General features: G+C 41.6%; 2 protein-coding genes across 6 annotated transcripts; both read left to right on the top strand.

The window, feature by feature from the left end:
• Positions 1–398: 398 nt before the first annotated feature.
• On the top strand, positions 399–3,629 carry erich2 (glutamate-rich 2). 4 transcript variants are annotated; one of them, XM_086273667.1, is made up of 8 exons: positions 401–566; positions 1,419–1,495; positions 1,572–1,702; positions 1,822–1,879; positions 1,972–2,043; positions 2,125–2,256; positions 3,211–3,271; positions 3,357–3,619. In XM_086273667.1, exons 2-7 carry the CDS (start codon positions 1,450–1,452, stop codon positions 3,231–3,233), a joined length of 462 nt encoding a protein of 153 aa, XP_086129793.1. In that variant the 5' UTR covers positions 401–566; positions 1,419–1,449; the 3' UTR covers positions 3,234–3,271; positions 3,357–3,619. The 4 variants fall into 4 exon arrangements, with proteins under 4 accessions (XP_086129791.1, XP_086129790.1, XP_086129793.1 ...); XM_086273666.1 differs by having other exon boundaries at positions 3,211–3,280; positions 3,357–3,618; XM_086273665.1 differs by lacking the exon at positions 3,211–3,271 and having other exon boundaries at positions 399–566; positions 1,599–1,702; positions 3,357–3,629.
• Positions 3,630–4,216: 587 nt separating this feature from the next.
• Positions 4,217–19,218, top strand: LOC147308868 (glutamate decarboxylase 1-like). Of its 2 annotated transcripts, XM_086273661.1 has the most exons (17): positions 4,217–4,522; positions 5,525–5,643; positions 7,576–7,632; positions 9,102–9,239; positions 10,098–10,340; positions 11,362–11,452; positions 15,763–15,875; positions 16,021–16,136; positions 16,497–16,576; positions 16,667–16,721; positions 16,828–16,944; positions 17,026–17,090; positions 17,182–17,260; positions 17,989–18,138; positions 18,299–18,406; positions 18,565–18,654; positions 18,782–19,218. In XM_086273661.1, the coding sequence occupies exons 2-17, from the start codon at positions 5,568–5,570 to the stop codon at positions 18,953–18,955; spliced, it is 1,752 nt and encodes a 583-aa protein (XP_086129787.1). In that variant the 5' UTR covers positions 4,217–4,522; positions 5,525–5,567; the 3' UTR covers positions 18,956–19,218. The 2 variants fall into 2 exon arrangements, with proteins under 2 accessions (XP_086129787.1, XP_086129789.1); XM_086273663.1 differs by lacking the exon at positions 7,576–7,632 and having other exon boundaries at positions 4,218–4,522.
• Positions 19,219–23,013: the final 3,795 nt, after the last annotated feature.

Raw genomic sequence — 23,013 nt, 5'->3', positions numbered from 1 at the left:
GATAGAATTGAACTCAGGACCTTCTTGCTGTGCGGCAGCAGTGCTAACCACCGTGATGGGCACTCATTTCTGCTTTAAAAAACAAAAAAAATCCCAGGACCATTGCTTCCATAAGATAAGATAAGATAAGATAAGATAAGATAAGATAAGATAAGATAAGATAAGATAAGATAAGATAAGGAATGAAATACTATATACATTAGAATAAAGAACTATACAAAATAGAATAAATAACATGCATCTAAATGTTAGAGAATTTTTAATAGATCTTTGCTGGAGTGCCATTCATTCATTCATTCCATAGATTTCAAATCATCATTAACTGCTTGGCATGTCTCTGATATAATGTCCAAATTTCCGGCAACAATGAAGGCCACAGCGAGTGGGCGTTACGCCGTTGCTTAGTAACGGCTGTTTACCTCCTTCTCCGACAGCTAAAGTAACAACCGTCAACTTCCACTGCAAGAAACAGTCAGAAATTCACAGAACAGGACCTCAGACTTAAAGCAGATAAACATCTTGTGCAACAGCAGGTGTCCGTGACGGTCTGCTTCTACTAGCTACAGGTTTGCTGTTTCTGTGAATTGCAGCCCTGTTGTTCACAGGCTGCTCATGCTATGCAGTTGTTGGGCAGGACACTCGTTGCTCTAAGTGGGTCACACATTTTTCAAGTTTGTCTTTTCACTGCCCTACACATCCTATTAAGAAGATGTATAATAATTATAATTAGTATTTTTGTTGTGTCTTCACCTGGATGTTGCTTTCTGCTAAAGCAACTTGCAAACCGGATGGTGAAAAGATTTTAATGACAACGTTAGCTTCACGTGTTCCTCTGCTTGTCATCAGTATTTCATTTTTTGATTTTGTGAGATGACAAAAACGGTAGTTCCTGAGTAATCACATTAAAACGCTCATCTGGTAGTTATTATAAGAAGACCATAAGCAGCAAGACTCTCAAAGGCTGCTATATATGTCCTGTTTTGGGCAACAAAAAACAAACATTATTATTCATTTATGTAAAGTTGAACAGGATAAGAGGTGTTTCTGCTCTCAGAGTACACATGAAATAAGTAATTAGACTGCAACTATGGGACGTGGTGAAGGGAATTTACACCCGGTGAAGATGACAGACTTTGAAAGCTGTTGCTTTCAAAGTCTGTCCTACAGTACGCGAACAAGTACCAACACAGACCCCCTGAGCATCTATATGTAAATGTTGCCCTTTATTCTAGACAGCATTTGGTTTTTATTTAGACTTGTTCTCTGCATTCATATTGTTTTATAATGTTGAGCTGCTCTTTGAGTTTGTGTGTGGCCCACCTCTAGAGCCACACAGTATCGAAATTCTTCCAGCCAGTGATCAGACCAATGAGATACGCCTCTGATACATTTCTGACACAGATCACCTGTGATTTTAGGATTGGCTGAGCACCTGTGGAGCAGCTGGAAATGAAAGGCACTGAGATGTTAAAGTCCTCAGGCTCGAAAGGAACAGGTGGGTACAGGATTAAATGCAAAGCACGAAGGCAAAAGAAATAACATTAAAAAGTGATTATGGTGATGATTGTCAGGGGGACCAACAAATGCTCACGCACCAGCCGAACCTCTCCTCGTGTATAAAGCTAAAGAGGACAAAGAACAGACTGAGAACGTGAATGTGAAGTGTGAAGACCTTAAGGCTCCAGTGGAGCTTTTAATGAAGGTATAGCAATGCAACTGGTCCAGCTTGTCCACACTTCATGCTCTGTCCACAGAGTGCTTTTTTCTTTGCATGTCTGAAATGTTTTTGCTTAACTTTAAAGTGAAAATGTTATCTTTCAGTTCCTCAGAGCTCTGAAGGACAAATACTTCCAGCTGGCTGTTAAACTCTGTCACATGAGTACGTATCTGCTATACATCTATCTGTCGGTCAATGAATAAGTCAGCGAACCATCAAGTTAGTCAATGCTGCCTCTTCTCTCCTCGCTCCAGTTCTCATCTACGAGCCAGACAATCCTGAGGCCTCAGAGTTCCTCCCATTGATCCAGAAGAAGCTGCTGGAAGGTGACAGTTGTCTTTGTACAAACACTTTAGGCTGCATGTTACAGACTAAACATCGAAGGTGTTGTTTGATTTTTCCATCAGAGCAACACGCAGAGAAAAGCAACGAGGAAGAAAGTGATGAGGATGATGATGACATTGATTCTGGAAGTGATGAGGACCCCTCTCATAGCTCATCTTGCTCCTCTTCATCAGCCTCAGATGATGATGATCATGGTGATGATTATGAAAAGGAAAACCATGTTTACAAACACAAGCCATGCCCTCCTGCTCATATTTACCCTTATTAAAGCTGTACGACCTGTCTAGCAGGTCGTACAGCATATATTGTGTTTATTTTAAGGCACACTGCTGCTGCCCACAGTTGCAGTCTTTTCAGTGTAGACACAGTGACAGTTACATATTCTCTCATATTTTCACCTGGAATTAAAGGAGCTCATGTGGACTGAGCGGATGCCCTCATTTCCTGAAAATGTGAACTGATAAATCGCTGATAGATCAGCCGTGAAAATATACGGACAAACCACACACACGCTTCCTGATAAATCCGATAAACATTTGCACGTTGACCTGCAGAAGAGACTGTAAATGAATCCACTCGATCAGAGTCATATCCATTTTGAGAATCATTATGTGATTAAATGTAAAATACCTTAACCTGTTTGAACTGATGCTAAAAATGCATTGGAAAATACAACCCTGCAGTTTTATGACCAGACATGCTAAAACTGAACACTAGGAACACACAGCACATACAGTTAGCAGCTAACTGCTCAACACAAAGAAGCAGCTGAGGAGTTTCGGCCTATAGATCTGATGATATGTAAATGCTGCATTCGTGTTCCTCATTCTTGTTATAATAACAGATATTTAAAAGTCAAAAATCTTCTAAGCGGTTATGTTTGATCATCACTTAAAGTGTCATCAGCAGTCTCCAACTATTGGTCTCCTAGCAGCAATCTGGACACTCTGCAGCCAACTTGGCCAACCCTTTGATGCTGACTCTAGCAGTTATGTTAAAACATTATCTAAACTGTCACCGGGACATACAAAAACATGTTTATGTATCATCATTCAGATTGCATGAAATTCAACAAAAAAACACTTTCCCCTGGAAGTTTGCACGTCTGCCACCATGTTTGCTGAATCCTCCCATGGCTTTGATTTCAGGATTCTTCTCTCTCTCTCTGTGAAGATGATAAGCGATGCTGCATGACAGGGAAAAGATGTGGTATAAGGAGTATGTAAATTTCACAAATTTGTGCATGAAACAAGAGAGACCAAAGTCATGATTTCTTACTTGTTTTGTTTTTCAGTTTTCACTGTGGATGAGAGCTGTAACGTGACCCAAACAAAAGAACTGGTCCACTCTCCAGTCTTTTGTTATGGCGGCAATTAAATTAGCACAAATAAAATGTTAGCCTATGTAAACTCATAAGCAGTGAAGACCTTTTATGTGCCCTGTTTTAGTGCAGATGTAAATCCCAGCAGCTAAGCCTCCTTGTTGAATGCCATCAGTCTGAGTTTATCTTTATGCATCTCCACATGTCACTTGTGAGTGTAGAAAGATATGATTGGCTCCTGATAAAGGCTGAATAAATTGCAGCGGCTGAATGAACATAATGGCTGGTCCCTGTCTGTGCACTGGATCCAGAGGCAGGCGTGAGGATGACAGAAAGGACACTAAGCCAGCGCCCGCCATGCTTTGAAGTCTCGGCGTTATTGTCCGTGGCAAGGTTAAAGCAGTGAGTAGGTCAGAAATTATGATGTAGGCAATGTTTTCATCTCATGAAGGTGAATATTACAGACAGTGCTTGCATGGATGGATGGCTCCTGGATGGCTTGTCCTGCTCGCTTTATAATACGTGTGTCCATTCTGGAATAAATGACCTAACAGCTTCCACAGGTCCCCAAAACCAAATCAATCAACAGATATGAGGAGATGGACCGGATGTCCTGAATATGTATCTGTTGGTATTTAAAAGCCCAGCTGTGCAGTTTCATTCCAAGGTCAATTTCTATGTAACCAAATTTACATTCAAGTCTCCACCCTCATCCCTGTGACACCCACCCACACCTGGAGACACAAGAGCTCGCCCACACACACATATACGCACACAGGGGCGGGTAAACGTCATCGGTATTTTTCCTTTTGCTTGTTTGGTTCCTTAAAGTGGATTGCAGCTGTCAGTAGCACTCAGGGAAGCTTCATTAGCCGTCAGGGTGGGAGGCAAGGCTGTGACTCATGCCTGCGTGAAGAGACCAATGGGCAGCCGGATCCTCAGATATAAATAACGAATAAAAATATTCTTGAGTGAGAAAGGGTCACTTGCGCGCCGCCGGATGGGATTTTATCAGTGCGCTCTGTTGATATTCCGCCATCGCCACCACTGGACTGTTTCTTGTCGCGCCTTCGGGTGGCAGTTGTAACATTTAAGTTGTACTTTGTCTGGACTCGACAACCTGTGCGCCCCGTGAGCCGGTAAGATCCCTTCTTTTCTTCTCCAGCTGCACCCTTCGTGTCTGTTTCTTCAGAGACAGAGGTTGGGGGGGAAGATGCTTAAACCACTCCACTTTTCAGCCGCTGATATCGTGCGATCAGCTTTGGAGGACAAAATATCAGAGCATAAATTAAACAATAATAATAATAATAATAATAATAATAGAATTCTCACATAAATCATTCCCAGACGGGAGACAAAACGAAATTATTAGTTGTTCAGCCTCTCTCTCTCTCTCTCCCTCTCTCGCTGCCTCTCTGTCTCGTGATGACATTGTAGTAAGGGTGGTGTTCAAAGCATATCTTAATTGAAATGTCGATTACTGAGTCAACACATGAACGGGGAACGGTTATTTATGTGGACACTGTCACCTCATTTTATCAATATTTGCTGCCTGTGAAGTATCATTTTAATGCATTCGTTTTATTCTGATTTTCTGATCATCTCGGTGATTTTATACGATGGGAAACGCGGGCCTTACCTGTTCTTTCTTTAATATTTTGGTTTTGGTCGTTTAAAATGTCATCTGTTATATAACAAAACATTTTTTTCTTTTTAAATTAAACGATGATTTGGTTTTAACGATCCACAAGAACTTACTGCAAGAACGAGCCATGTTTCTTTTGCTAGTTCCCAACTTAAAAACAAAAAACAAATCTGTAAATCTGTGTCATGCAGCAGCGCTGGGTTAGTTAACAGCTGACTGAAAGCAACACAATCCGAAGAGTGTCTCTAAATAAAACCTATACCCATGCAGCCATTTTATCCCCCAAAGTGTTGCGATGTGCGTCTTGGTTGCGCGTTGTGCGCAACTCACTCCAAATTGCGCGGCTTCAGCCGTTTAAGGGAGAATGAAGCGCTCCTGGTGACTCACGGAGCAAAAGCGTTTTCTGATCAAAATCTCGGCCTGCCGTTTAAACTGCACGCAGTTATCGGAAATCCGACACGCAGTCTCTCCTAACACTGAGTCGTTTTGTTTGCAGCTGAATAATTCCCGCACCCGGAAACCAAAGTAACACAGGACTGATGGCTACGTCTGAGCCGAGAGCCGCCGGCGGGGAACAAGACCCCAACTCAGCTAATTTAAGACCTCCGACCACAAGTAGGTCCCCACACTCCTCTCCCTGTTAACAACACTTTGGCTTCGGCTCCCCGAGGCTAAATTGTGTTTATGGTTTTCAGTCTTCAGAGCGCTCGGGCTGTGGTGAAAGCCACTCGGTGCCTTGCTCAAAGACACTTCTGCAGCGCGATCTATCGCCAGCACAGCGGTTTAAACCCAGGTTCACCCTCCACGCGCCTCTGTCTGCTTCTCTCTCTCCCTCTCTGTCTCTCTCCCCTCCTTCCCTGTCTGATAAAGGAGAGTGCAGGCCGGGCCATTTGCTGTGTGGGCTCCGTCGTTAATCATTCCGGTTAAAAACAGAGCCATCACAGCTGCCTGTCGCTGTCTGGCGGACCAGCGGTGCGCGCCGAGCGGCGGACCTGGCAGAAATAATGCGCCATTAAAGCGCTGGCATTTCTAACGATCTCGGAGCGTTTTTCCTGAACGTGTTCTATTCAAAATATGAGTTTCAACCCAAAATTAAAAACATGAAGATTTGAAGATTTGATCCTGTGCACCTTTCGTCTTGATAAAGCAAAAAAAATTGATATAAGAATTGTCTGTAATAATTCTCATAGTTTAGGCATGCTTTTTATTCGCTTCCTTTTTAAAAAAGAAAAAGAAAAATCTAAACCTGTGCATTAACCTGTGGGTTAATTAATCACGTCGAGCCTTTGTCGCATACACAAAATTGACTCCATTAGAGCACACTTGAGCAGCCATCTGCAGTCCAAAGCAGGGAAATAATTGCAGTTTTTGTTTTTTCAGAAAAACGTTACAGGGATAGCCTGCAGCTCCTTTTGTCCGGTGTGCAAATACATGCTTTATTTTCCCTTCCTCGTTACCGGATACAAAATTTCGAAATCTTTTATTTGTGGCCCTTGAGTGCCAATAAACATATAAAAAAATCTTCAGACTTTTTCTTTCATGGAAATTTAAACCAAGAAAATGTCCTTTTAAACTAGGATGTTTGTTTTGTCTGTTTGCTCGCGTACTGCTGCTGCTGGATGTTGCCATTATCTCTCTGCCACGCTCCATCTCACGCCTGGCGGCTTTGCGTGCGCGCGCGTCTGTGTGTGTGTGTCCGTGTATGTGTGTTTTTATGCCTCGGCCTCCGCACCTAGGGCTGTTTTTTGTCGGAATGAGATTGCTTCAGTAAATTTAAATGCTTGTTTTTTTGTTTTCGCAAGTTCTACATCAGGTACATTCGCCTCGTCGCTTCTCACTTTTTGCGCCGAGCGCTCTGCATCTTGTTCCCTGAGGCTTTCTTCTCCATCTCAGCTCACGCGTGTCCACGCTCCGGTTTGTATGTGCATGTGTGTGGCACTAAGTGTATATGCATGGGCGTGTGTGTGTGTGTGTGTGTGTGTGTGTGTGTGTGTGTGTGTGTGTGTGTGTGTGTGTGTGTGTGTGTGTACGTCGACGCACTACGCTCCAAGTTTGTGCTTCAAGCGCCTACTGTATACTTCCAGACCAGAGACATTACCAGCTCGCTCCACTCACATACTGCGATCCACTCAATTAATTTTGCCCTCCTCCGTGAGCTCATTTCACGGGTGTTAATTCCAGTCCGCCCTTTGGCTGGGTGTGTGAGCCGGCGTGGATTTGCCGTGCGGGTCACTGTCGGTCCCTATTGATTGAACTCAAATCGGAAGTGTTAGCAGACTCATCCCCCCCCCCCCTCCCTCTTGTGATCAGAGGGGGTGTAAGGAGGCTAAATCCGAGTTCAACAAAGCAAAACAGTCCGTGCAATTCTTTACAGAAAATATGAATATACCCAAACACCCCACAGTCGCACACCTGGCCAAGAGTCGCTCCTTCACGCTTCCATTTATTTATTTTTTGTTCCATGTGCACGCTGTGCTCCATCACCCGCCTCACCACATTTGCTCGCGGTCTCCACGCTCAGAAACTCAAACGTTCATTTTGTTTTAGCCAACGAATATGCGTGGATGCACGGATGCACAAGGAAACTGGGGATGAAGATTTGCGGTAAGTTTTGTTTCGCCACGAAAAAAATGGTTTAATCTTGAAGATGTTATTTAAGAAAATGAAATAAAGAAATACATTTTTTAAAAGATTTTTTGACATACCATGGCTCTCGATATTGAATTCCGTTATGACTGCTTTCCTTCCTTTTTTTTTTCCTTCTGACCGGTTCACATTTTCTTTTACGATTTATTATGATCTTACTCATTTCGAGGCCCTCAGAAATATAGGCCACATTACAGGTTGATAGAGCGGGGCCGTCCTCCACACTGTCAGTGTGCGTTTCCATCTTCCAAAGGTCACTGGACATTAGCCTGTAGGTCTGCTGAGGAGAGCCCCGGATCAGGCCCCCCGCCCCTCCTTGCACCCTCCCCTGTCTTTCCCATTTCAGCACCAATAGAAAAATCTCCGGGGCAAGCCTGGAAACAGAAAGCAGAACGTGCCTTAAAATAACTCGTAACGATTTGCTTTTCCTATCACATCCGGTTATTTCTTGAGTCACTTTTCTCAGGCTTACTGTCAGTGTCTCTAATAGCCCCCCTTTTTTTTCTATTTTCTTTTTTGTTACAGTGGAGGGGGTGGATGTGACGTTTATTTTCTCCATCACTTAAAGGAATCTGCTTCTTTCAGAGGCTCACACGATGGAAAGTGTGGATGTTTATTTATTTGCAGTCACGCAAGTTGAATTCAGTGTCACGTAAAGCTCTACCCATTCAAAAGGCGCATTATTGACCGTTTTGCTGCAGCACAAGTCTGAGAAAGTCTGACATTGTTTTGTTTGTTTTTGGTTTTTTAGTAAGTGATCATCGGATTTTCATTAGTTAAATGACGTTTTAACCCCGCGCAGTGGCCACTAATTATTCATACGCTTTATTAATGAGCAATGAACATTTTCACTGAAAATATATTTTTAATTTAAGCGACAAAGAGCGTGTGGCTTCCCCGTGTTTTTGACGCGCAATTGGGCCCACGCATTATTCTGCACATATATGCGAAAAGCTTATAAAATCTGACGGTGGCCCTGTAGAGACACGCTGCTTCAGGGCACTTTGCATCCTTCATTAACCCCTCTTCGGAGGGTGTATATTTATTGGCTGTGTGTGGCAGCCTGTCCTGAGCACCGAGGCAATCAGTCTGCGCCCATAGGGGAGGGGCAAGCTGGCTGGGCGCTTCCTGACGGGGTGAGGCTGTGATGTCACGGGATAAGGCGGGCACCCACGGGTGCTTCCTTTTCCTACTTAGCTTATAAATTTGGCCTCCAACAGAGAAGCTTTTCAGATTGAAGTATTCCGGCTGTTTATGGGCTGATTAAAAAATTTCACAAAAATCTCAATTGTCTTTCTTGCTTTTTTTTAAAATTTATTTTCTGTTATATTTTAATTTCGCCGTTTTTCTTTTTGTTTTTTATTTTTTTATGAGTGGGATGGAGATGTTTGGTGATAACTCCTTCTCTTCGCCGTGCAACACCTTAGGGTTCCTGCAGAAGAACAACAGCCTGGAGGAGAAGGGGAGGCTCGCGGGCCAGAAGAACTTGCTCTCGTGCGATAACAGCGACAGGGACGCGCGCTTCCGCCGTACCGAGACCGACTTCTCCAACCTGTTCGCGAGAGGTGAGGAAACCACACTTCCGCTATCCCAGATCTTCCTTAAAAAACACCAACATTATTATTGTTATTATTATAACTCGGGCGTTTTAAACATGGCTTTCTTGACATACAACAGAGAAGAGCGTCTTCACTTGTCTGTCTGCCATCTCTGCGTTTGTCCTCTTTTTGCTTGATAATGACAGTGAGCTTTACAGGAAAATTAATTATTAGGCCAAACTGTGGTTGGGTTATTCATGTATGTATTGTGATGTAAACCGTGCTTTCGGAGGCTAAACTCGAGGCTTTATAAAAGCCTTGCAGAACTAAAATACTTGGATATTCCGGTGGCAGAAATGTGACTTACAAAGTGAGGGGGGAAAGCTGATTTTAACACCTTAATTTAGCGCAAGCGTGATTTTGTGCTATTTTCATGTCCGTATCAGTTTTTTTTAAAGTAAATTAAGACAACGCGACGGAATAAATAGATTACAAAGCACTATTTTTTTCTTAGATTAAATATAAAATACTTTCCTTTCAAAGAACAGAATTTATTTTGATGTCATCTTAAACATAAGTGTTTGCCTACTCTTTCCTGTTAAAATGTCTGCTGAGAAATGTCTTTTGTGTGTTTTGATGGCTATTTCACAACTTAAAGCCTGCTAGCCAAAACCTAAGACCAATTATGGAGCCGTCTTTATTCGATCTAGCACAGAAATGTAGCCCGAGAAACTGCGGGGAAAATGGAGAGAATTTTAGAATTTCACTCAAAAACAAAGTGCATTAGCTTTACAAAAGATAAGCTAATCGATTGACGTGCTCAGATATTAGCTCCCAGAATCACAAATGGCTTCATTTCCCCTACTTTTCCCACGCCTCTTTTAGACCTACTGCCGGCTAAAAATGGAGAAGAGCCCACCATGCAGTTTTTGCTGGAGGTGGTTGACATCCTTACCAACTATGTCAAGAAGACTTTCGACCGGTCTACAAAGGTTTTGGATTTCCACCACCCTCACCAGCTCCTGGAGGGGATCGAGGGCTTCAACCTGGAGCTGTCAGACCAGCCCGAGTCCCTGGAGCAGATCCTGGTGGACTGCAGAGACACGCTCAAATATGGCGTCCGCACAGGTAAGGGCTTTGGGACGACCTTCATCGTGGAGGAAACATTAACCTACCTCAACAGGGAAAGATTTGTTTTTTTTTTTTGTTTTTTTTTTTTGTATATGTGCTTGGGTAACTCACATGGAGGTGTGTGTTATTTTTGATGGCAGAGGAGATTGGTATGTGTGATGTGGGCGAAGATGCAATTAACTTTTAATTTTTTGCATTGAAAGCAAACAGCAGTGAGAGATGTAGTCCTGCACCTTATTACTGCCACACACATTATAGTAATAAAGCAGGACATTACATCTCTGTTAATATCCACACATGTTCAGTGTGTGGATTTTGAATGTGACACAAACTATTAGAGAATGGGCCATTTCTCGCAGAGTACACAGCCTATTTAGATGACTGCCATATGTATTGTACCCCTGGTAATTCACTTCACATCCTCCCTTTTTTCCACCCCCCGACTTATTAAAGCATGTGTCGCCTGAGGGGATCCTAACACGGGCTGATTCAAGCTGTTAAAAATGACAACGCTCAAACTGTCCCCCGGGTTTTATATATCAGGCAGTCACTGACTGTGTCTACAACTCAGTAGCACTTTTTTCTCTCCCTCTCTTTCTTCTCAAAACATTTTGTGGCTGTTTTTTTAGTTTGTGGGCTGGAGGAGCTGTCGGCGGTGCTGAAACCACACACCTTTCATTTCTTTTGTCACAGCTGTTATTTCATTTTTATTGTTAATTCTTTTTATTACTCTGTTTATTATGTGAGGCAGGCACCTCCATAACCACAGTGTACATGTATCCATGACTGCATACAGGCTCCAGGTCTACACACAGTCACTGTGTGTATATGTGTGTGTGTGTGAGAGTCTAAATGCTTGTCATACAGCTGTTATGGCCCACTGAGCAGCGCTTTGTCAGATCCCTTTGCTATTATGGTTGGCCATGGAAATACAAAATGAAACCTGAATGATGACTGAATTTAAACCCATTATTGAACTTTTTAATATTTATTTTGTATTATTTTTTTCTCCCTTTAGGTCACCCACGCTTCTTTAACCAGTTATCTTCTGGCCTAGACATTATTGGTCTGGCTGGAGAGTGGCTCACCTCCACCGCCAACACCAACATGTAAGTCACACAGTACGCTCTCTGTACCGAGTGCCTGACACAGTTTATGTATAGAAGGGAAACACCTATACAATTCACAGGGGGACAACTGATATTTCCTGTTTGTAGGCCAGTGGAAATAGCCTCTAGTCATCATCATATATTAGCATTGCGGAAGTGCTTATGATGTACCCCTGGGCTCACTCCACCACTGGTCAAAGGAGGCCGATTATATAAAGTGTTTGTGTTTTCTCCCCCTGTATTGACAGATGGTAGTCTGGCACAGTGCTATACTGTGTGTATATCACACACCACCAAGCCCCAGGGGGTGGTTAGATTGCATATTGATCTCAGGTCACAGTTACATGTTCACCCAGCTTGAGTGGAGAAGGCCTGAACCCCACATCAGTTGCACACGCTCTCAGCACACAGATCCTGACGCAGACATGCTGTGAACGAAAAGCCACAACTCTGTGACACGATTACTGGAGTGAGGTGACAAATTATAGCAAAACACAAGCACACTCACAGAGGTTCATACAGACGACCACAGTCAGTTCATCCACATTTTTTACTGAGCAATAATCAGCCTAATATTTATAGCAATGTCACTTTCATGTGATTTTCTTAGATTTTGATGTGTATCAATAGCAACGTTTAAAATATTAATAATTTCACCTTCCAAAAATATTCGTAGTGAAATGATTCAACTTTTTACGTATGAAATATCAGAAGTGTGTGGAAAAAACACCCCCAGTTATCCACAACAAAAGCAGTCATTATCAAATAACCTGTTTAGTCTGTCCAGCAGTCAGTAGTCAAAGGCTAATAAATTCTATTGTTACATAACACAAAGAAAAGCTGCAAAATGCCACAATGGAGGCTGGAAATGGGAAATGTTACAGAATACAATAAGAGGCAATCAGCTAATCAACTTATTCTGCAGCTGTTTTATTAGTGAGAGACACAAATCAGTTAAGGTCTGTCAAAAACAGCTGAGGTTTGGTAGGAGTGCTTTATTTATGTAGGTTTTTTTTTATTTCTTTAGAGGAGATAATAACGAAAGAATGAGGATTGTTTTAAGCTAAGGCTCGATCATGTAGTCATTATTAGATCATGAAGAAAATATAAACTGCATGGTTTCTGTATATATTTACAGTTCACCCATTACCCAAACAACCTTTAAACATTACAGCTTCTTACAGACTGGGTTCCTTTAACTAGTCATTAACAGCTTCATATGGCAATCACAATGAAACTATGATATGATAATACAGATGTTTGTATCGTGACTTCAGTCTCAGTTCAGACTTGCCGCATTCATAGATAGGAGAAAACTGAACTGAACTTCCAGTGAAGTGCAAAAATCACACCTGCATAAGTCTGACTTGGTGAAAGGGTTGGCACATAACTGCAGAAAATAACAGGACGAGTGCAGCACAAAAGGTCACCCAGAATAAACATTAATTACAAGACAATGCACTTTAGACCTAAAAGAATATTGTCCAAACTTGCTTCTGAGGACAGTAAAGCAAAGGCTAGAAGAAAACTGTGACACCTAATTTGTCCAATTTCTATTAAAACATTAGCATAGGAAACTACCTTCTTAGAAAAACTTTCCCATCTCATTTCCTGGTTGGAAGAATGCCCCAAGAGACGGGGCCATTGACTTCCCACACACGCTTGTGCACGCTTTCATAATGACACACGCACACATGCACACACACCAGCTCTGGCTGTCCCAGATACAGCAGCTAGGGTTTCCAGTCCATTGACTACAGGCTCATTGTGAGCTGGTGTTAGCAGATAGGCCAGCTGGGCCCCACACTGAAACACAATGTCCTCCGGCTGCACAGAAAACCCTGTTACATTGTGGAAACTGGCTGCCGCAGCTCCCCACGGAGTGCTCATTCCGGCTCTATTGTCCCCGTGGGTACAGACGGACTCAGTGGTCCTTTGAGGGGCTGAGAGGAATGTGTGTGGTGGTGATGGGGGGTCAGAGGGTTAGTCACATACAGACACACGCGCAAACACACACACACAAACACATCCATAAACACACTTACACGCACACATTGAGTGCCCTTGATGATGATAATAAGGGCATTTAGGGGCTGTCCCTGGGGACAGGCAGGTGACTGAGGGGTAATTTTCACCCTGAAAAGACCAATGATTGGCTCTGATTGTGATAATGATCACCATTATTGCCATTACAGCGTGAAATGACTCAGAGAGAAGGAGAATTTTAAAAAGGTTGACTGGGGTTTTTTGTACCTTTTTTTTGTCCTGTGGCTGGGATGAGTTTTGAGAAGAAAGGAATATGAGACATCCAGGTTATTAAGTCTGCTTTATATAAACCATAATTCCACTATATCAAAGGACACTAAATTGGTGAGATGAGGCCAGTGAGGGACTGAAAAGTGAAGTGTTATCCTTGGGTGTAGCAAATCATAGTCACAGCCCAGAAGTCATAGAGTAGTCCAGCGCATTTACAAAAGCTAAAAATCATCAGCAGAAATATTTACACAAGAAAAATGCCTCCTTGGTTATTTTTCTTCATCTTTCATATTTTTTTTTCAATTTCTCTTTGTCTCTTTGTTTTTGTTCTCTGTCACTCAGCCTCTGCGTTGTGCGTGCTTCATGATGTTGCTTTGCTGCGTGCTTTTCTGTGCGCACCCTGCATCATCCCCTCATCTTCCTTTGTTGTCCTCTGTCACACTTCTCTTCATTGCATTGTTTCCCTAAATCTCACTCTGCTCGCAGACTTTATACCTCCCCCTTTCTACCAAACTACAAAAAACAACCTCAGCCCTTGTGCAGATAGCTATTTGAGGGGAGGGGAAAAAGACAGGGAGGAATCGAAGAAACGTGGAGATAACGCTGCTTCTAATTTGGGTGATGGTTGAAGCTACAGCGATGGAGGTGGAGGAGCGTTGTGTAACTGGCCTCATTAGAAGCGGGGTAAACGGGGATCAGCGTTAAGGGTGCGTGTGGGAAGCAGTGAAATGTCACTTAGCAAAGAGAGCAAAAGCTCAGGCCTCCTTTCTGTGACACATTTGACCCACTTTAGCTTCTCCAGGAGTTTTGTTGGTGGCTGTTCGTGGAGATAACAGTCGTTTTATCTTTTATTAACTGACAGAGAGGTCAGGCACATATCAAGCTTTAAAAGCGTTGGCTCATTTCAAGAGTGTGAAGATTACTTCTTTTTTTGTTGTTTTTGAATCTTTTCTCTTTCATCTTTTTAATGAAATAATGAAATTCATAGGCATAGGCTCTCCCTCATTTTTTCTATATTCTGGGGCCAACAGAGGCTGTTATCTCTGTTGGCTGTTATCTCTTTAAAGCACTCCCTCTCCCTGTCCTTCTGTCACACACACACACACACACACACACACACACACACACACACACACACACACACACACACACAGTATCTTGTTTCTATTACTTCACCTTAAAAATTTATGATGACAAGTTTTAGGGACTTTTTTAATCCAAACGTTGGAGCAGGTCGCCACTTGGCATTATAAGGTCCACATATATATACATATGTAAAGCTATTGAGCTTTACAGCTATTGATGTTCTTAATTACTTCTGTTTATGTTTGTAAAGGGGTAGTAGTACAGGCAGCACACCAGCAAACATGTTTCATGCTTTTCTTTGAGTTAAAAGAATCGAATCATTTATGAAGACAAGTTATCCATCTGTGGTTAGAACACTGTGTAATAAAAGATAACTTGTACATCAACATGCTGTATATCTGAAAGATAATGAAATTCATAGGCATAGGCTCTCCCTCATTTTTTCTATATTCTGGGGCCAACAGAGGCTGTTATCTCTGTTGGCTGTTATCTCTTTAAAGCACTCCCTCTCCCTGTCCTTCTGTCACTCACACACACACACACACACACACACACACACACACACACACACACACACACACACACGCACACACACACACACGAGTTCTCTCAGCCATCACATCAGCCCCATTCAGAGTCGCCGCTGAGATCGGCACCATTGACAGATATCCATCAGAGCTTTGTGTGCTTTAATTAAACCACTGAGTGATTTTAGGAGGCATTTGAATATGAATGTTTGCTGGTTGACTCATATCGGCCACTTTTTAATTAGCCCAGTCAGCACAAGCTCCACTTTTGTGCTCTGCAGATGGAATTATAGAAGGACTAATGAATAATATGGACACACAATGAATATCACTGTGTGTGTTTTGGGGGAGTCTGTGGACTCTCTGCCTTACGAGTGCATAAGAATGCTCAGTGTCTCTGAATGATGTGCTGCATTCATTACTCGGTGTTATGATTGTCAGGTTCACCTATGAGATCGCCCCGGTGTTTGTGTTGATGGAACAGCTGACTCTGAAGAAAATGAGAGAGATGATTGGCTGGCCAAACGGAGAGGGTGACGGCCTCTTTTCCCCAGGTCGGTCTGTAAATCACACTACCCATGTATAGCCAATATTCATATTACTGTATGACTTTTGGTCCAAATATTCCACGTGGATGTACACTGCACAGACTGTGTGCTGCTGTCCAGGGTACTGATGTGTGTGCGGTGTGCTTAACAGGGGGTGCTATCTCCAACATGTACAGTGTGATGATCGCACGGTACAAGTATTTCCCAGAGGTGAAGACCAAGGGCATGTCTGCTGCTCCCCGCCTTGTCCTTTTCACATCTGAGCATGTAAGTGACCACACACACACACACACACACACACACACACACACACACACACACACACACACACACACACACACACACACACACACACACACACTGTACATCTCAGGTAATCTAACAATGCAGATAAGCTACTTCATTGACTGTAGATTAATCAAAGTCAGGGAATAAGCAGTAGGTCTGTTTAAATCAGGGCACTGGCTGTTTCAATTAATTCATTATTTTAGTTTTTTTGTATTTTGAATTTGACAACTTGACAGAGAGCAGGAAAAATGTCAAGCAACAATGAGCTCTCAAAATATCCCCCCTTTTTGAATTCAAAGGTATTTCATGGATAGCTTGGTCTGCTATGTGTCCCCACAGAGCCACTACTCCATAAAGAAGGCTGGAGCTGCGCTGGGCTTCGGCACTGACAACGTGATCCTGCTCAGCACGGATGAGAGGTTTGTAATCGTTGCAGAAATCATCTGATGAATACTGTATGTGCAACATGTAGATCCACAGCGATTCCATGCTGCTCTGCTCGTTTTCAGAGGGAGAGTCATTCCTGCGGATTTGGAAGCCAAAATCCTCGACGCTAAACAGAAGGTCAGGGTTTTTTTTCCCCTTTTATTTTTTTAATATAATTGCATCTCCATGTACTTTTATCTCTAACCACATTTCTTTTCATCTATCCTGGGTACTACATCTGCAGGGTTATGTGCCATTGTTTGTGAATGCAACAGCTGGTTCAACTGTGTATGGAGCATTTGACCCCATCAATGAGATTGCTGACATTTGTGAGAAGTATAACTTGTGGCTCCATGTTGATGTGAGTAGTTTGCAGTAGTGATGATAGCAGGAGCTTCAGTGCGTCATCCACTCCTTTAACAGTACTGTTTTATCTCGTTAGGGTGCGTGGGGTGGTGGACTGCTGATGTCTAGGAAGCATCGCCATAAGCTTAATGGAATTGAGAGGTGAGCACATGGGAACTGATAAGCTCCTGTGTGTTGTTATTTAAAAGAAACCTCAGCGTGCTAACGATAGCACTGACAACATGTTTTGCAGGGCCAACTCTGTCACATGGAACCCACACAAGATGATGGGTGTGCCTCTGCAGTGTTCAGCAATCCTGGTCAGAGAAAAGGTACAGGAACACACACACACACACACACACACACACACACACACACACACACACACACACACACACACACACACACACACACACACACACACACACACACACACACACACACACAGTATCTTGTTTCTATTACTTCACCTTAAAAATTTATGATGACAAGTTTTAGGGACTTTTTTAATCCAAACGTTGGAGCAGGTCGCCACTTGGCATTATAAGGTCCACATATATATACATATGTAAAGCTATTGAGCTTTACAGCTATTGATGTTCTTAATTACTTCTGTTTATGTTTGTAAAGGGGTAGTAGTACAGGCAGCACACCAGCAAACATGTTTCATGCTTTTCTTTGAGTTAAAAGAATCGAATCATTTATGAAGACAAGTTATCCATCTGCGGTTAGAACACTGTGTAATAAAAGATAACTTGTACATCAACATGCTGTATATCTGAAAGATAACACAGAGACAGAATAAGACAATATGGAGGCTTTCATTCAGTAAGGTTAGTTTGACACAGACATGTAGCAAAAGCTTAAACATTTCCATTACACTTTGGGTTTTTTTTCTTCATTATAACCTATGAAAAATACAGTTCTATGAATATCCATATTGCACATTCATACTCATCAGCTTTTCTTGGTACATGTAGTCTGACATGTCTAAATGATGACAGCCTGGGCAGGAGACCTGTGAAAGGAAATGTTAACAGTTTGTGCACTTTGTCTGTAGGGAATCCTAGCAGGCTGCAACTCCATGTGCGCTGGCTACCTCTTCCAACCAGACAAACAATACGACGTTACATATGACACAGGGGACAAGGCCATCCAGTGTGGCCGGCATGTGGACATCTTTAAATTCTGGCTCATGTGGAAAGCCAAGGTGAGCCGGGTGGACAGACGGGTGCATACATGCTGGCTAAAAAAGACAGAAAAGCATCTCCAAGCCAATAAGAACCTTCATGGCTTTGTTAGTGCAATGCTATTTAGTGCTATACTGAGTGTTCTTAACTGTAATTATTGGCTTCTCTTTTCCCCTGCAGGGCACCACTGGGTTTGAGCAGCACATTGACAAGTGTTTGGATCTGTCTCAGTACCTATACAACAAGATCAAGAACAGGGAGGGATATGAGATGGTGTTTGACGGAGTGGTGAGCTTCCCTCTTTTTATTTGTCCTTTACCAATGTCCAGTTTTAATCACCAGGGTTAATTCACTGCTGTTTAACAGAATTTTGTTGTATGTAAATGCAAATAAATAAATAAAAACCCACCGTGATCTGTATCTGACGTGTTCATTTCTGCCTGCAGCCACAGCACACCAATGTTTGCTTCTGGTACATTCCACCCAGCCTGAGAGGCATGCCAGATGGAGATGAGAGGCGAGAAAAACTCCACAGGGTACAACTATAATCACACTATAAGTTCCACCACGATCAGCTTCAAACAGCCAATAAAAGATGTTCACATTATTAGATTGCTTTCAGGAATACAAGGCTCTGTTTTGTCATCTTTTTCACTCCAACAGGTGGCGCCAAAGATCAAGGCCATGATGATGGAGTCAGGGACCACCATGGTGGGCTACCAGCCTCAGGGCAATAAAGTAAACTTCTTCAGAATGGTCGTCTCCAATCCTTCGGTCACCCAGTCTGACATCGACTTCCTCATCGATGAGATCGAGAGGCTCGCCCACGACCTGTAGACCTCACAGCCATCGCTGCTCCAGGGCCTTCCCGGAGTCTGTGATCGATTTTACTGCAAAAGCGAACGCCAGAGTGAAACATTCACAGTGCTGCAGTCCGAGAAATAATAGGACACGTTTTAGGTTCTTTCTTTCCGGTCTGCCTTTGCCTGCAGCACTCTAAATGTTTTCACCGCTGGAAAGAAACGAGCAATGAGAGAGCCTCTGGAGTTTCTTACTAGCTCTGGCCCACATAGGTACTTCTATAGAAAAAAAGAAAAAAAAAAAATTATATATATATATATATATATATATATATATATATATATATATATATATATATATGTATATGTATATATATATATATATATATATATATATGTATATATATATATATATATATATATATATATATGTATATATATATATATATGTATATATATATATAATTTTTTTTTTCTTTTTTCTATAGAAGTTTCCTTTAAAAGCAAATGTGCTCTAATGTCTGTGTGTGCAATTGAGCCTTGTAATGCACAAGTGTGTGAAAGAGAGTGTGTGTGTGTGCAGTCTTTTAATGTTTGTCTTTTAATGTCTTGTGTGTGTGCCACAGCAAATGTGTGTGTGAGTGAGTGTGGTAAATTAATGAAAAATAAGGGGGGAAAGAACAGATCAAAGTATTACAAGTATCATCAAGTTATTCTGCTGTATCATACATGTGCTGCACAATATGGTGGTGCTTTCAGCTGTACATATGTTTGATCTCAGCACTCTGACCTGTTTCCCCTGAACCCGGTGTCCAAAGCCCCGCAGCGGCGTATTTTAGGCTCGCACTGTGTTAAAAATAAGCTAACGTGCTCAGCATAGTTACAGGTTGTGTTAAGTGTCAAGCTGTTACACGACTTCGGACCATCCGACAGAGCTACAGTCTGCAATAGTTTCCCTCGTAGAAGATCCCCATTTAAAGCTATCGTAGGTCTGTGACAACCTTTAAGTTGTAAAACTCTGGCTCGTTGTCCGTTCCCTGCAGTCACATCATGCCCATTTGTGTTTAAACCAATGTTAATATATTCATATTTGATGATATGGGAATGAGACAAAATATTTATTGCATTTCCGCAGGTGATTGCAGATTCAGGTATTTTATTGTACATGTATCTTTATGCGTGTTACGCTGTAACACAGTGAACCGAGTAAAGTTTATTTAAAGTGATATCGTCAGCCAAAGAGAGAATCGGGAACGCAGCAATCCATCGTCCTTCATGTATAACTTCTTATAGACTAGGTGTTTGTAAAACGTTACCTGTTGACCTTTTACTGCGATGCAATCTCTATACGTGTGTTTCTTTTTGTGATTGTCAGTCTTTTTGACCGAATGTTTTGAGATGATTGACTGGCCTTCTGATGAGATTAAGAATGAAAGCTCTATAATCCTCTGGCCGCAGCGCCGGTCTTTTATTTTAGTGAGAAGCACAAGGATGTGAGAATGTACTCTCTCGTTGAGACTGGGAAGAACGAAGAATTGCGTCTGTCTGAATCCTAATGCATTACTATAATATAGTATATTAATTGTTACACATATTACTTGTATTCTCAGTGTGATGGGAGCTCAATGGAATATCTTGTACAAAGGTACCTGTTAGTGTCTTTGCACATGTTCACCTTACTTTCCTCCATTGTAAATGGATGCGTTTTAGTATAAGAGTTATGTTAACAGAGTATTTATTAGGGACCATATGTGAATGGCACAATTGCATAAATCATATTTAAAGTAATCTGTGTGTGTGTAATGTGACAAGTAACTCTTGTATGTGAAGCTCTCTAAGGGAATGTTTCCCTGGCAAATTTTCAGTAGGCACTTTAACAGAATCATAACATCTTTAACAAGATATTTAATAAAGTCAGTATAAAGAGAACATGAAACTGTGTGGCTTATTGAAAAAGTAAAATAAAGAACACCCTGAAAAATGACATTTCATTTGTGTCCCTACTCCAAAGTATCCCATTCTCCCAACAAACTGCCTTTATCAGCAGCTACACACACACACACACACACACACACACACACACACACACACACACACACACAGAGAGAGAGAGAGAGTATATATTATTGCCTCTCTGCCTAATCATCCTCCAGAAGCTTTGTTTGGCCTCCAGCTGTGTGTCGGATTGGCTGTGAAACCCTTCTCTCCAGCTCCTTCTCATCTTTATTCTTTTCTTGCTCTTTGCATCACTTTTCCCTCCTCTCTTATACTCATTTTGCTTTAAAAGAAAATCCTTCCACCTTTCTACTTTCTATGCCTTTTATTAAGCTACGATTTAGTCTGATTCAGTCTATTTAAGGCCCCATTTCATGAAGAAACAAATGCAATGCTTCCGGTGTTTCTTAACCTCTGAATAGAGCACGTAAAAAACCGAGAGGAGAAACTCCGGAGTGAAGCTGCACTTATTCATGGAGATGTGCTCCCGGCGCCCTCTGGTGGTGACTCTGTGCCGATGGTGTGCCAAAAAATGCTTGTATGCCAAAAACTGATTTCCAGTATTTGCCAAAAACTGATTGCTCGTATTTAAACTGCTATAAGTAACTTGTTGGGCTATAATATGTGAAATATACATCAAATGCATCCCTCATGGATGACATAAAGTAATCTTGAGCCACGAACAACATTCGTGTAAAAACGTTGAAGCCACAATCAGTTTTTGGCAGTGACGTTTATATAACCTTTATTTATGCAGTTAAAAAAAAAATCTCATTAACATTAAAAATGTCTTTTGTAAGAGTAAGTTGGCCAAGACAACAGCAGAAATGGCAGCAAATATTACAATAGTTCAGTAAAAAATATTTTAAGTGGGGATAAAGGACCGGATTGGTTATAATGTAAGTACAATAAAGATACTTGAAAAACAGATAATTTTTTAATTCTATATATAACCCCTTTGTAAACCCTGTTCACCGAAGTCTATTTACCAACATACGTAAAGGTAATACATATAAAAAATACACAGAAACATTGGAAATCACTTTTTGCCACAACACACAGCACATGATAATGATACCTTGTGAAAAGGGCTTCTAATAGTGCTCCTTCTAATTGAAGGAATTTCAGTATGTACAAATAAAAACATAAGTATGAGAATGCTTAGGCCCTAGAGTTAGACTAACTCATAACCCTACTTATATAGAAGAAAGCTTTTACTAGGTTTTACATTAGCATTTGCATGACTCTGGCTCGTGCCAGTTCAACTGGTTTCACTAAATGTGCTGGTATGTATTACAGGAGAAAGACAGATAGCATCTAACAGGCAAGGCATCAGCATTCTGTTCCAATGAAAGCTTTAAGAGTTTTTCACTGCAAGGCGGCTGTGGTGAATGGAAGTGTCACTTATTAAGTCTCACATCTTTCAGCAGGAAGTATGACACAACAGAGTGAGTGGTTTGAACAGGAAACAGCATTATCTGTTAAGATTTAAAAGCAACAATGTGCAGTGTTAAAAGGAGACGCACTCTCTTTCAGGGAGAAACATTATGTCAATATTTTTGACTACTGAGCCACCATAAATTATTAGGTGGCAAGTGCTAAAATAAGCTCAGATGAGCAAGCATCACTGCCACGATCAACTTTAAGCTATAAAAAATACCGACAGTAAAAGATAAAAGCAAGTCAGTTATGTGGATCTCACCACTAGCCTGTAGTAAGGCAATAATGTAAGCTAAAGTCAATAAAGCACTCCTCCTTCCAAAGCAAAAGCACTGCCCTCTGCCCTGTAAAGGCTGGGAAATAAAAAGCTTCATTATACACTGCAATTCAAAGCAGCTCAGTGTAACAATAGAAAAGTAGCTTCAGGGGTAAAGACTGACCTCACGTTTTAGCCCATGTATTCATGTTAATGCAGAAATGCAAAACTACATTGGAAGTAAATTCATGATGTAATTAAAATGTGTTTATTAACAGTTTTGCACGATAACATAAACCAAAAGAAGCCACACATGCATGAATATGTAAACCTGCATATAAAGTGAAATAACCAATGAGCAAAACAACAACAATATAACATAAAAAGATTATTACAGCACGGTG

The sequence above is a fragment of the Aulonocara sp. 'chitande type north' Nkhata Bay genome, linkage group LG18 (assembly GCF_057382095.1).
Source record: "Aulonocara sp. 'chitande type north' Nkhata Bay isolate Kocher_YH1m ecotype deep benthic linkage group LG18, A_spYH_male_GT1.1, whole genome shotgun sequence".
Classification (NCBI taxonomy): domain Eukaryota; kingdom Metazoa; phylum Chordata; class Actinopteri; order Cichliformes; family Cichlidae; genus Aulonocara; species Aulonocara sp. 'chitande type north' Nkhata Bay.
The sequence above is the reverse complement of the archived record's forward strand: the minus strand, read 5'-3'. Positions and strand labels throughout refer to the sequence as shown.

What these genes read in the sequence shown, in the direction of transcription:
- erich2 (XM_086273664.1), top strand. Translation starts at nt 1,450, where the DNA reads ATGAAAGGCACTGAGATGTTAAAGTCCTCAGGCTCGAAAGGAACAG. An exon ending in CTCAGGCTCGAAAGGAACAG is followed by an intron (nt 1,496 to 1,571) that starts GTGGGTACAGGA and finishes GATGATTGTCAG; the next exon opens with GGGGACCAACAAATGCTCAC. An exon ending in CTCAGATGATGATGATCATG is followed by an intron (nt 2,257 to 3,356) that starts GTGATGATTATG and finishes TTTGTTTTTCAG; the next exon opens with TTTTCACTGTGGATGAGAGC.
- LOC147308868 (XM_086273661.1), top strand. Translation starts at nt 5,568, where the DNA reads ATGGCTACGTCTGAGCCGAGAGCCGCCGGCGGGGAACAAGACCCCAAC. An exon ending in ACTTGTGGCTCCATGTTGAT is followed by an intron (nt 16,945 to 17,025) that starts GTGAGTAGTTTG and finishes TTATCTCGTTAG; the next exon opens with GGTGCGTGGGGTGGTGGACT. An exon ending in GGCTCATGTGGAAAGCCAAG is followed by an intron (nt 18,139 to 18,298) that starts GTGAGCCGGGTG and finishes TTTCCCCTGCAG; the next exon opens with GGCACCACTGGGTTTGAGCA.